The 13,080-nt window shown below is 57.7% G+C and overlaps 4 protein-coding genes across 4 annotated transcripts; 1 reads left to right on the forward strand and 3 right to left on the reverse strand.

Annotated features, from left to right (window-relative positions):
- Positions 1 to 1,413: 1,413 nt before the first annotated feature.
- CH63R_02812 (uncharacterized protein) lies at positions 1,414 to 1,750 on the reverse strand (the record flags this gene model as incomplete). The annotated part of the gene is made up of 2 exons (XM_018297787.1): positions 1,414 to 1,582; positions 1,635 to 1,750. The coding sequence occupies 2 exons, from the start codon at positions 1,748 to 1,750 to the stop codon at positions 1,414 to 1,416; spliced, it is 285 nt and encodes a 94-aa protein (XP_018162603.1).
- Positions 1,751 to 4,316: 2,566 nt separating this feature from the next.
- CH63R_02813 (Stress-activated map kinase-interacting protein) lies at positions 4,317 to 6,846 on the reverse strand (the record flags this gene model as incomplete). The annotated part of the gene is made up of 3 exons (XM_018297788.1): positions 4,317 to 4,433; positions 4,504 to 6,769; positions 6,824 to 6,846. 3 exons carry the CDS (start codon positions 6,844 to 6,846, stop codon positions 4,317 to 4,319), a joined length of 2,406 nt encoding a protein of 801 aa, XP_018162604.1.
- Positions 6,847 to 7,272: 426 nt separating this feature from the next.
- CH63R_02814 (uncharacterized protein) lies at positions 7,273 to 8,436 on the forward strand (the record flags this gene model as incomplete). Its single annotated transcript, XM_018297789.1, has 1 exon — positions 7,273 to 8,436. The coding sequence occupies one exon, from the start codon at positions 7,273 to 7,275 to the stop codon at positions 8,434 to 8,436; it is 1,164 nt and encodes a 387-aa protein (XP_018162605.1).
- A 329-nt stretch (positions 8,437 to 8,765) lies between these two features.
- CH63R_02815 (uncharacterized protein) lies at positions 8,766 to 10,267 on the reverse strand (the record flags this gene model as incomplete). The annotated part of the gene is made up of 2 exons (XM_018297790.1): positions 8,766 to 9,555; positions 9,615 to 10,267. The coding sequence occupies 2 exons, from the start codon at positions 10,265 to 10,267 to the stop codon at positions 8,766 to 8,768; spliced, it is 1,443 nt and encodes a 480-aa protein (XP_018162606.1).
- Positions 10,268 to 13,080: the final 2,813 nt, after the last annotated feature.

A 13,080-nucleotide genomic window follows, 5' to 3' on the forward strand; every position in this document is an offset into this window, starting at 1 on the left:
AGGCGAGAGAGGCGGGTTTCAAGTGGCCTGGCGGAGAGTGGTACATAGCCCACAGTACGTAGTCAGACCACAAGAATCGTACACTACACGTACCTCTCCAATGGAAGACATCACATTGTTGCTTCGTCGAAGAAACTGACGCCGAGCGCGGCGAAGCCCCCAATTGGTTGATGATGGCAAATGCGTTCGTTTTCCTTCCGTCACCACCTATTACGCCGTCCCCCCCCCCCCCCCAACGAAAAGAAACGCTAGACTGTCTAGCTCAAGCAGGTTCGATTCAGCCCCGTTTGAGGGACCTACACTACCTACTAGGAGGCTAGCTAAACGGTACGTGAGACACCGCACAGCGGTGGCGTTGGTGCCGCGCTGCGTGGCCAACGGTCATTCCAGAGAGGGGGTCAACAATCAAAGAGAAGCTTAGAAGGCTCGGTACCTGAGTCAGCCATGTCCCAAGATAGCAGCAGGAAGAACGAAGCATCCCGCAAGCCACGCGGGTTACTTGGCATTGGTGCAGAGGAGAGACGCCATCCGCCCCATCCACAGTGTCCGAGCAAGAGCACGTCCGGTGAATGACCCAATGGCCGGAGTATGCTGTCCAGCCAAAGCGTGAGCCGAATAGTCAACCAATGAGAAAGCCAGAGTGCAGAAGCGGCAATGCCCATTCAGCGTTGGCCTTTGGTTGCAAGGGGAGGCGAACCTCGATGTATTCCCCAGGGGGTGCTCGCCCAACAAACAAACAAAACAAACAAGCGGCATATTTCAGAGTACCAACAACAACAAGCCCGGCATCTTATTCTAGAGAGCGAGAGCGGCAAGACGCTGACGAAAAGGAGAGAGACACACACGAGACGGGGGGCCAATGACACCATGGCCAAGGATCAGCGCGGCGGCGGAGGCGAGGAGATCGACAGGAGGTGGAGATTTCGGGAGGCGTTGATTCGTCGGGCTTTACCCACGGAGCAGCAATTGCCAATTGCCAATCGAACAAGTCACACCGTCCGGGGGGCACACCAATTAGGTACAGGCTACGTACCGTTTAGCCCGAGGGGAAAACGGAATTGCACACACGCCAAACCCGGGAGAACGGCAGTAAAGCCATGGAGAAGGTTATGAAGAGGGACAAGGGAGAACAACAACAGTTGAACTGTATGCACAAGTTGGCATGGCAATCGGGCTCTCACGAGTGGGTTTCGAGTCGACAGCGTTTCAAGGGAAGTCTTTGCCAGAGCTCGGTGTCAGTCTAAAAGGAAGCAGTGGGCCTCTCGGCCACGTTCGCCCCGAGTGTCGGATCCCCCGGATCGACAGAATCCATCGTCCGTCGTCCATCAATCAGAAGGGCATTTCCCTCAAGGCTGTTCAGCTATGTATCCGGCTGTGCGCGGCTGAGAATCCGCCCTAACCTGGGGTTGTCAATCAACCATCCAGCACCCAGTACCCTTCCGCCTCCATCCCGTCTGCCGGCTCAAACTCAATAAACCCAAAATGGCATCTCGACTCTTTCCGTTGACAGTCAATCACTGTGCGGCCCCGGCCTGATAGATGAGCATACTTTACACCCACGATCTGCAAGGTTCTGGCGTGCCTGTACTAGTAAGTCAGATGCACTGACGGCCAGCAGGTCAAAGCAACCGCACCAGTCATCCCTCGCCCCTGGGACATTGCGCCTTCCATGATCCAAGGTAGTCTGCAACGCGGCATCGGGCAAAATGACCTCAATTTGCCATCGTCTTGGTGTTTTGTCGGAGCACATTAGAAATAAAGAGAACAGGCACAGGCATCCGTCAACAAGTCAACAACTAGGGGCCCGAGCAGCTTCGATTGTGCCATGACGTAACCAGAGACAGGGATTGTGGGGGGAGGGGGTCTGCCCCTGTCAGTCTCCACCATCCAGGGAGCCACGGCCCTTCAGTCATCATCGTACGCGGTCGATTCAAGCGGAATCTGCTGACCCCGGGATGATGCAAACAAGACCGCCGTGGGAGACAAGAGCCTCAACCTGCCGTTTCGGGCATACGTCCACGCGGCGAACAACCATACTCCCACTTTCTACTCTTGGCCGGCGAAGGCCACATGCAGGCTATCCGCCGGAAGCTGGGAACAAGAAGGGGAGGGAAATGGGAAAAGTCATTGTTGGGGGGAGGAGGAGGGTTTGGGGAGGTAGGGGGGGGGGGGGAGGTCGGCCGCTGGCCCGCCCCGGTAGTTTAGCTCCTTCGATTGGCTGGATTGGAAGCAATATTACGGAAGTCTGGAATGTCTTGGTCCACCATCACAAGGAGCGGGTGACGGTTTTCGGACCTTGGCTGCGTTCTTTCGTCCTGCGTGGTGGGAACTGGCTGCCCAGACTCCCCTAGCTGCCAATGCCGCCAATGCCGCCAATGCTGCGCTCTCATCTCTCTCTCTCTTTCTCTCTCTCTCTCTTGTGGACCATTGACTGAATCGACTGAATGGTCCTGACGGTTTCGGTCCTGGATCAGGTCCAATTAGACCCCGAGAGGGCGGATGGGCGGAGCGGGCAGTGGCGTTCTTTGGTCGTCGTCGCTCTGCATCTTTCGCCGTCTGATGGATCCTTGGGGACATCGTGCGACGGCACAGGCACACCACTTTACTGGGCTTGGTTCACCCGTCATCAGCAACTCGGAGACAAGGCCCTGGAGGTAAGCATCTTGGCCTCCTCGCATTCCGGTCCACCAGGGAATCTCGGTCAGCCTTGGGAGAGTTGGGTAACGCACGCGACAAAAGGAGTACGTTTGAAGCAACACCGTTCGTTTCGGCCTGCGGCGCCGGCGTCTCTGCCCATCCACCCCTAAATCATCAAAAGTCCCTGCTTGCCCCGATGTGCCTTGGGATTTTTAAGGTGAGGTCTATGTGTCTGATGTTCAGGGGGACCGGCGGGGGTTTCGCCAAGGCCTCTGGAATGAATCCAGCGCGCAGGACCAAAACCAGAGGCGAGAAAGAGACGCACATGCAAATGCGTGGAACGATACAACCGACACCGAGATCGGCCTTCGTAGCAGCCGTTGTGTGCCCGACACCACCTCACCTCGATGGCGGACAGTTCCCAGTACGGCCCCACATATGTGTGCATCCGTCCCGCTGTAAAGAGTAAGAATGGGCAAACCTCGGGACCTCTCCATCTTCGGATGATTCCACTAGGGATGATCGGTGCAAGTAACAAGGACGGACGAGTGAGCCCCAGAAAAGAGACAAGGAAAGAAATGAAGGGAAAGAACCAAAGCCTTGCCCTGTCAGCGTGCTGGCAACACGATATATCGTCGGTACAGATGCGACAATTCAGCGTCGTACGCATCCACTCCCACCACTCACCACTCGAAGCATTTTGCCGACAGACGCTACGGCAGGCCAGGTCAGCCGTTACGTACCTCACACTGTATCCTTTATTCCAGAAAGCTGAGATGTTCATCGTATGCCAACTTGACCTAGGTAAGCTACGGATACATGTTCGCAAGTGGACTGGATGCTATGAGGTCTCGACAGAAAAGGGGGGAGGCTTGGCTGGAATTGTGTCAGCCCATGTACCGACAATCCCTTCATTGCCTCATCTCATCCATCCATCATGCCATCATCCTTCTCCATTCCCAATTCCTCACCAAGGCATCCAGACCACCTCAGCCGAAATGTGCCTAGCCTTGCCGAGCCCGACTCAGAGCAGAAGGACGCGAGGAGCGCGACCGCGGCGCCAAGCATCCCGGCCCGCAGCTCCAATCGCATTGATCTGCATGACGCAGGAGCCAGGATGCGAACCTTAATTGGACATGTACCCCACATCATTGCAATTCCACCCCCCAGTCTGTTTTCCTGTTTCGCTGTATGGACACCAGTCCTTATTGTACTTCCCACCCCTTGCGCTGGGTGCCTATACATTACATAATTCTTGTCTCCCCTTCCGTCATGGAGGCGTAGCAGCCACCGGGTTTATGCTAAAATAAGCAGCAAGGGACCCCTCTTCCTTTGGCGGTGACGCGTAATCTCCAGTACAAGGCCCACGGGGGCGCTTTTCACCCCGTCCAACCAAAATCGGAACTGGTCAGCAACTCGAGTGGATCGCCGTTCAGCCCGCTCCCAGAATCCTTCGTCCATAGAACCGCATCGCATCCCTCGCTCGCCCTCCGACTGGAACGTCGCCGATGGATTGAGAGCCCCGCGCCCCTTCTGTGTGGCGGTGAAAATGTACGTGGCGTAAACCCCTGGTCTGTCTCTCTGCATGTGTGTGTGGCGCGGGCACATCACAGCTCATCCATGATGCCCCGGGCGGGCCCCATCGTCGTTGAGTTGTATGCAACGGCGTTCGGGGGTGCTCAGCCCATAACCTGAGCGACCCCCTTCTTGAGTTCGTTGACGATCTCGTGCGCTTCTTCGACGGATTTCGCCTCGAAATCGTAGCGCTTACTCTCCGTGTCCTTGTATATGAAGAGCTAGGAGATCATCTATCAGCATATGCCCGGAGACGCGGAGCCTTTCTCCGCAATCTGCGCGAGTACTCACCTTGAATTGGTTTGGATGCTTGCTCGAGACCTTGCATCCAATTACCTGAGATATATGCGCGGTCGTGGTCTTGGAGTCCCTCGTCGTTGGTTTGATGTGCACATACTCGCCATCGATCTCGAACCGCTTCTCTGACTGCGTGATCATCCGGACTGTGCGCAGCCGCCATACAACCCAGGACTTGTGATACGCACTGGTGAGCTCCGCCTGCTTGATGGCCTCCTGAGCCAACGGGTGACTTCCCATGATGTGCGGCTTTTTGGACTTGCGTCCCGGCTGTCCGTCTACAAAGGGGAGAAGCTTTGGCGAAGCACTGCTCGGCGACCCAGTCATGGCGAGCGGACCGTCTGTAGCGAAGCGGCGCCGATGCAACTCTAGATCGGCCAAGCTACCGATTGCTGCGACCTTGGTATCAAGCAGGATTACGGGACCGCCGCCGGGCATCTTGAGAACGTGGTTGGCCTTGTCCAGTTGTCTCTTGCGGCATACCATATCTAGGACTTCGGCCATGTACGTTTCCGTCGTGGTGTCTAGCGTGACCAGCTGGCCGGGGGCCACGTCGGTCGAGTGAAGATGCACGCGCAGGAGCTTCTGTTGACCCCGGCTCGTATTGGGCGTCGCTGCCGGCGCCTGAGGTGCGTCAGCGAACATACTATGCTGTTGACGATATGTAGTATTCGTGACGGGGTTCGGACGAGGCTCTGTGGCGACAGGTAGAAACGAGTTCAGATTCGGCTGCGGCGTGTTGCGCGGTGTCAAGTCCTCGTCGGCTTCTTCAGCCGCTTCCTCTTCCTCCTGCGGCGTGATGCTCTGGTTCTCGTTGAACTCGGATTGAGTTGCCTGAACCAGGCCGAAGTTGTCGTACGTCTTGGAGTTGGCACGCATTCTTCCGGCAGCTCGGTTGTTGGCCGTGGTGAATGACGTCAGCGCCTTGTTGCGCTCAAATGGCGGGAAGTCGTCGTCGACCTCGCCATCCTCCTCGACCATCCTAAGAGTAAACCAGTTGATGTTGGATTTGTCGGCAGGTATGGGCGGCTGGCGTTTCTCTTCGTTATACCTCCAGAGAGCAAGACCGATAAGGTCCGCCACCGTCACGGGTCTGTCGCCGCCCTCGCCGTGGTGTACCATGCGCCGAATGGGAACTTCGAACGGTTTCGCGGGGTTATCGGAAAACGCGGGGTAGATCCGAACGGCGATGGGATTATTCTCGCCCTGGCCAGAGAGGGCCGCAAAGCCTTCAAACGGCACCTTGGGCTTCGTCTTTCTCGCCTTGAGCGCGGCGGAGAGCAGACTCTTGGGTTGGATCATGCTCATGGGCCGAATGGTGCTCATCGGACGAGGCGGCGGTAGTGCCTGCAGGATGCGGGGCGGGGCTTGTGACTTGCGGACGGTAGAAGTCCTCGTAAACTCTCGAGGGGGCGTTCCGACAACTTGTTTGTGAGGGGGTGGTTCAGGGTTCTCGACAGCGTCCAGGATCGAGGCCGAGTCGATGCTCTCAACGTAGGCACCGGACATGTCCGACCCATCGGAATCATCCTCCTCCTCCGGCAGCAGGTCAGTGCCTGCCCGCTTGATCCCGAGACCTGGCTCCTCCATGATCTTAGCCTGGAGCCTGACAGACTTGGCCGCGGCTCTCGCAGCCTCTCTCTGCTTGTGGAACCCGGAGGCGTCGAACTCGTTCTCGGACGATACCTCGCTGCTAGTGACCGTGTCTCGCCGCACCCTCTCCTTGACAATCTCCAGCGCGGACTGTGAGCCTCGGCGGGCGCTGTGGGTGGCCCTAGGAGACATGGCCGGAGACTGCTTGATGTGAGACGACTGAATGGGGCTGGACCCGGCCCTCGATCGAACGGGCATCTTGGCAAACTTGATCTGCTGAGCCGCTCGCTGGCCCGCATCGTCGTCGTCGCTCTCGTCGCTGAGATCACTACTATCATCGTCCTCGAGCGTTTCGCGACGTCGTCTTCTTCTTGTAGCCAGGCCCGGGCCGAGGGTGTCGGTGCCCCCACCAGTCAGCATTCCCGCCTCATCCGGTTCGTCTTCGAGGGTTACTCCAGCTTGTCTTGGGGCTTGGAAGTATTCGGAGGCGATCGCGGTCGGAATGGGAGGAGAGTAGCATCGTTTGACAAGGTCTGGGTTCGCCTGCCAAGCGACCGCCTTGAAGGCCGACGAGTTCATGAACCCCTCATTAAGGGTAAGCAGTCGCTCACCCACTCCATCGGCAATTTCTGTGAGATAGCCGCAGCGCAACTGGTATGCAACCAGCCTAGAAAGAAATGTCAGCAGGGTTTGCAAGGGTGAGGGCATTCATTCCACCAACTCTTCATTGTGGATGACCGACATGGCGGGCGGGGGTGCTGCAGGTCATCAGGTTCGAAAGGAACGTTTGATCGCACACCATCCCAAAGGGAATCAGAACAATGAAAGCCACGCCCAAGATCCGAAAAAGAACATTATTGCAAGCGCAGCTCACAGAATCGCAAAGGAATATAGAGTGAAGGGGTAGAATGGGAAGTCGCCGAGGGGTAGCAAGATGCAGTCGCACCTGCTTCAGCCTTGTGAAACAGCAGTGTTGAAGAGGTGGCTTGTGTGCTAGGATGACGCACGGTCCTGGACTAGCCTTGCAGATGAGTGGGTGTGGCGGTGCGTTCTTGAAGTCTGGCACCCTCAACCGACCTTGCAGGTCACTGAGGTACTGTACAGAGTCCTGTCGCATTTTCCTCAACTTCATCTACAACTTGACACCTGCAACCAACAACAATAACAATAATGGGCCTGGTTGACTACTCGGAATCGTCAGGGTCGGAAGACGAAGCGCCGGTCAAACCGATCGCCACGAAGCCTGCATCCACCACAGGGAAAAAGCCATTCCAGAAAGTCGTCGACCGATCGAACCCAGGCAAGATTGTCGTCAACCTGCCATCGACACAACCCGAAGACCCGAAACCCTCGAACGACGAGCCACCAGCGAAGCGCGCGCGCACTGGAAAAAGTGGTCTCTTTAGCGGGTTCAACTCCTTTCTCCCAGCACCCAAGAACGCCGCGAAGGCCCCGGCGCAAAGTAGCAGCAGCAGCAGCAGCAACAGCAACGGCGGCTCGTCGCGGCCGACATTTCAGCTTAAGACCGGTTCGGAGCCCGGCTTCAGCAGAGAAAGAGGAGGCGGCGATGGAGATGGGGCTTCGGGGACGGGCGGTGGAGGCATGAGTTTGCCTGCGCCCAAGGCTCAGACGCAACCGACGATACCAGAGGGGATGAAGCCGGCGGACGAGGTGAAGCTGGTCGGGAAACCGATGATGTTCAAGCCTCTTTCCGTGGCCCGGAAACCGAAGAAGAAGGCCCCGGCCTCGGTATCCGCGACAGCGCCGAAACCCACACCCACAGGGAGCAAAGAGCCGGGAGCGAAAGACATGCCTCCGCCAGCGGCAGCCCCGGCGGTAAAGAAGGTTTCCCTCTTCTCCATCGAAGCCGAAGAGACAGTGTCCGACACCGCGCCCGCCAGCGGCGCGTACGAGCCTCTCTTCGAGGCGGAGCAGCCGACGGACAACGGCTACGCAGAGTATGCAGCGCAGGCCGGCTGGGCGGCCCCGACAACGGCGCCCGACTCGACAAACTCGCTCGACTCCATCGCCGACGACCTAAACCTCTCGGCGGCGGCGCGGCGCGAGCTGTTTGGGCGGCAGAAGGGCGGCGGCGCCCCGCAGACGGCGTCGCGCGTCATCAACTTCAACACGGACCAGGAGTACAGGCACAACGAGGAGCTGCGGGCCGCGGGCCAGCAGCAAATCCACAACCCCGTGCGGTCCATTGCGCCGGGCAAGCATAACCTGCGGCAGCTCGTCAACCAGGTGCAGAACCAGCGCGAGGCGCTCGAGGACAGCTTCGCCAAGGGGAAGAGCAACAGGAAGGAGGCATCAAATCGGTACGGATGGTAGACGAAAAAGGAGGCATGTGCTTGATACCCAAATTGATGAAATTTTGTTTTTTGTTTCCCAAAACTCCCACTCTCTGGTAATGTACAGGATGCTCTGAGCGTCGTACCCGTCTTGGTATCCCATCCCCCGAAAATCTTGTACTCGTGAAGGTCATGACACCACACTTTTGAAAAAGAAAAAGAAACAGGCTATCTTACACCACCCAGAACAATGTTCACCAAACCGTCCCCAAAGTCTTCCTAGAAAAAAAAGAAAGAAAAGAAAGAAAAGAAAGAAAAGAAGAACCGATGGAAATGCGGGAACCGTGCGGGAACCGAACAGAAGCACGCTCAGCAAGTCATGACCGGCGCAGTGCGGCCGCCTCCGACCTTGCTGGGTCCCATGAGGAACCCCCACTCGCCGCGGGTGATGGGAGAGATGTCATCGTACCCGTTGGGTGTCATCGGGCCCGTTTGCTGCCTGTCGTCGTGCAGGACCTCGGCGATGGAGACGGGGCTCCAGATTGACACGGGCGGCTGGCGCTCCGGCCGAGCCGTAAGGTCCTCGTCGTCCTCGGAGACGTCCTCCCCCTGGACCTCCCGCGGCGGCGGCTGGGGCTTGGTATCGAAGTTTGTCTGCAGCTTCAGTGTGGGGCCCTTGGGCGAGGGCGGCTTGGCGATGCGGATGGTGTCGACGGCGGCGGCCAAGGTCTCGTTGAGCTCCCTCTCGAGCTCCCTCACGGTTCTCTCCACCTGCGCCGCGGACCCGACGCCTTCGATAGCGCCGACGCGGTCGGGCCCGCCATAGGCTCGGCGGTACATCTTGTCGACGTCGGCGAGGGCGGCGTCCGTGACGCTGAGCCAGTCATAGGAGCGGAGCAGGTCTGACTTGGAGACTTTCCGGCTGGCGCGCGAGAGGACAAGTCTGCGGAGCTCGTCGACGGCGTCTTCAAGGCGGAGCGGGGCGCCGGTGCGGGAATAGCTTGAGAGCGCTGCCTTGAAGGTGTAGAGGCGGTCTAGGGAGACGAGGGTGAGGCCCTCGGAGGCGAAGAGGACCTCGTTCTGCACGATGGAGCGGCGGATGAGGTTGCTCGTCAGGCCACATGCGGAGCCATCGACGACGGGGGGAAGCCATTCGGTTCTGGATCTTGTTAGCCTGAGTTCGTTGCCTTGACGAATTGTGGCAGTCAGGAGACGTACCCGATGCGGAACTTCTTCTCGGCACGCTCAATGGTTTGGCGCAGTGTCCTCTCCTGCTTGTCGGTGAGCAGGTCCGCGTGGACAAGGCGGATGCCAAAAGGGTTGGGCGACATGGGGCCCGAGGCGTCGGTGATGGTGGATGAGGCGGTGGAGGGCGTCATGGGCGGCGGCGAGAGGGGAATGCCCGGCGACAGGGGCCAGCGCAGCCTCGGGCCGTTGATGTCCATGAGGAATGAGGGCGTGAAGACGAGAGTATCGGGGGCAGCGGCCGTGGCATCGCTGCCGGCCGAGGAGATGGAGGACATGGAGGAGATGCTGGAGCCCGTGTTTGACCTGACCAGCTTCTTGAAGTTGAAGCGGGAGGACGAGGAAGAGGAGCTGCTGGAGGCTGAGGCTGGCGGCGACATTGTGGGCGAGGACATGACCGAAGACGAAGAGTAAACTGAAGAGGAGGAAGAGGAAGATGAGGGCGGGAGGAGGGTGGGAAGCTGGTACTCGCGCCGAGCGACGACGAGGGTGACGTGGAGAGACTTCCTGGCGAGACGCTTGGAAGCGTATTCCAAAGCTTCATTAAGATGGGGCGGCAGGTTCTGGACGTCGAGGATGGAGGTGCCGGCCTCCAGTGGTGACGAGATGCGACTCTTGAGAGCCATTTTCTCTTGTTTTTTTTCTTGTGGCGGTATGGGTAGAATCGAAGTTCCGGGCTAAAGAATTCCCGGGAAAGGTAGTAAGAAGTTGAAATAGGTGACGCCAGGTCGATGAAAGTTACAGGAATACTAAAGGAACTGTAAAAAGAGAACCACACTGAGCGCCAGGCTTCGTTTTGGGGTTTCGATGACCGGACTACTACTGCTGCTGCTGAAGCTCTCAAGAAGCTCAAGAACTTATGAAGGGGGGAGAGGTGACGATGTTATAACGACAGAACGGTGAGGACAAACGCACAGGAACGAACCCTCCTCCCCCTTCCTTGAAATCTGAAACAAGAGACATTCGTATGCAGGAACCCCTTGTCTGCCCCTCTCCGTCATTAAGCTGGCGATGCAACTCAAAACAGCCTTATGTGTATTGTTCTTTCTTGGTGGGATATTGGGCAGGAGTCCCAAAAGGGAAAGCAGCTATCTACCGAGGGCGAGATGGGGGGAGGGGGCGACTGAGGGACGGGGAGCCAGGGGGGGGACTTCGGACGTGACCCCACACCTGGCATATCCCCCCACAGTACGTACCTACCTAAGCCATGCCACGCGGTATGCAGCATGCCAGGCTCTTCAAAGGAACATGACGGACGCACCAAAGAGGAAGGGAAAGTCCATCGTAGAAGCTGGGATAAAAAAAGGTTTCCTTGGTGTGCGGCGTTGGCGTGGCGCATCTGACAAGGGGACCAAGCAGGAGATGGAGAAGGGAGAAAAAAAAACTTTAGCTTCGAGCTGCGCAGTAGCGCCAAAAAAGATGAAACTAGTCTCTTCTAGATGACATGTTGAACGACATGTCGTACGTTGGCTCCGGCTTCTCCTTGGTGGGCAGGGGCAGTGACAGGCAGATGGCAGGACGGCGCGGGCTAGATGGGCCACGAAGACGGGATGGCCAGGCGAGGTTTTGTTTCATCGTGTTCCTCGTTTTCTCGTCTTGAGTTTACGTACAGCGTCGGACGTCGCACGCACGGGGAGGGCCCCGAGACGACGACGACGACGACGACGACGACGATGGTGGGCATGCGAAGGGGAGACAGAGAGAGAGGCGGTGCCAAGGGATGTGGGAGAAGTGGGGGTTGGAGGGCGATGTGGGAAGAAGACCCGTGGGAGCCGAGCTGGGCCCCGCCCTGTCATCTATCTCAGCCCGTCATCAAACATCTCGCCAACTGGCCAGCCACTTCGCGCACCGTCTCTTCCCATCCTCGGCCATAGCCCCCGACCCAACGGTCATGGGTGAGGTTGGTATAGGTAAACAGATGAGTATCTGCTAAGCGTACAGAGTATTCTCGTCGCGTATCACGGACTGCGTGACCCTAGACGTGTGCTATTTTACCAAAGCAGTCCAAGATGATGGGTGGGTTCCCGCCTATTTTCAGCCTGGGATTGAAGCTACTGCACACTCCCATCACACGGAATACAGCTTAGCATCTCCGTGTCTAAAAATGAAGGACAGACGAGCTTGGAGTCACCACGACGTGCCAGACCCCTCTCTCTCGGGTCCGGATCTAGCCTAATTAATTACATTCTGCTCCCACTACTACCCCTAACGAATTCCCTGGATTCTGTCTGCCCAAGCTCAATCTGCAAAGCAATGCTTCGACGGCACGATGGCCATGGCCCCCTCGTCCAATCGTAGATTTCCCCCCCACCAATCTTATCCTTCTCTCAAGCATTAGCGTCGTCTTGTCACCCCTCACTGGGCGGCTACGCTGCTATTTTCAGTGTCGGCCGACGACCGCTGGCCAGGTCCAGCCAATCACGCCTCTCGAGGCGGCCGAGGCGATCTGCTTCGAGATCGCCATCCACAGATTGCGAGTGTGCCGAAGCAGGGGGGTCTCGTGCATAAACATGGGGCCCGCGACCAGTGTCGCAAAAATAGATTGCAGCCTAGAAGCCGGCGGCGGCGTGGCACCTTTCAACGCCCGGGCGGCATGTCACTAGAGCCCGGCGGCCAGGTTCTGGCCCGCGCGTCATGGTAGTGACGGCGAACTCGCGGGAGTCGAGTTCGGAGTCGGGGCCTGCGCAACTCATTTGTGGGCTCGACCGAAAACAAAGAGGATGCAATCTTCCGTCAAAGAATTTACAAAATAGGCAGTCAACTGGAAGGAATTTTCATGTCGGCATTCGTGTAAGTCTCACTCCAGTATTGCCCACTATAGAAAACTGCCTAGAATTTGCTCTCTCTCTCTCTCTCTCTCTCTCTCTCTCTCGTTTTGGTCGAACCGTTGGGGACCTGGCGGACCCGACCCGCATGCGGCGGCGGGAAGTATATTGCTGCACCAACGTGATGGGTTCGCCCAATCTACCTGAAAGTTGCTTGTTGCAGCCGCCATGTCATGTCACGGACGCTCTGCCCAACGTTAAGACCACGGGAAAATTATCAGACGTTGTGGAGGAAGTGGCCAACCTTCTTACCTACATACCTAGGTACTCCAACAGCAGGGACGCGAGCATCAACCAGCCCTATGCCAGAATCCCTCGTCTTCTGTCTCGTCTCGACATGCCGCTCGAGATTGATTACTCTCTCTCCGTCAAACCCGCCAAACCTGTCACAGGCCTCTTGGCCGTCGATCCATGGCGATCTGAGAGCGGTGTGGGGAGAGCCAAGAGTTTGCCCGCGACCGTTGCCTCGGGTCCCTTTAACTCATTAGCCACTGCGATGCCCACGAGTCAAGACCAGATACGGCAGAGTCATTCGTGAGGGCAACTGGAAACGGGGCCAAGCAGCTTGGCAGGACTCGCCGCTGCAACAATTGTCGAGGATAGCAGTCTGGCCG

The sequence above is a fragment of the Colletotrichum higginsianum genome, chromosome 2 (genome assembly GCF_001672515.1).
Source record: "Colletotrichum higginsianum IMI 349063 chromosome 2, whole genome shotgun sequence".
NCBI classification, from domain to species: domain Eukaryota; kingdom Fungi; phylum Ascomycota; class Sordariomycetes; order Glomerellales; family Glomerellaceae; genus Colletotrichum; species Colletotrichum higginsianum.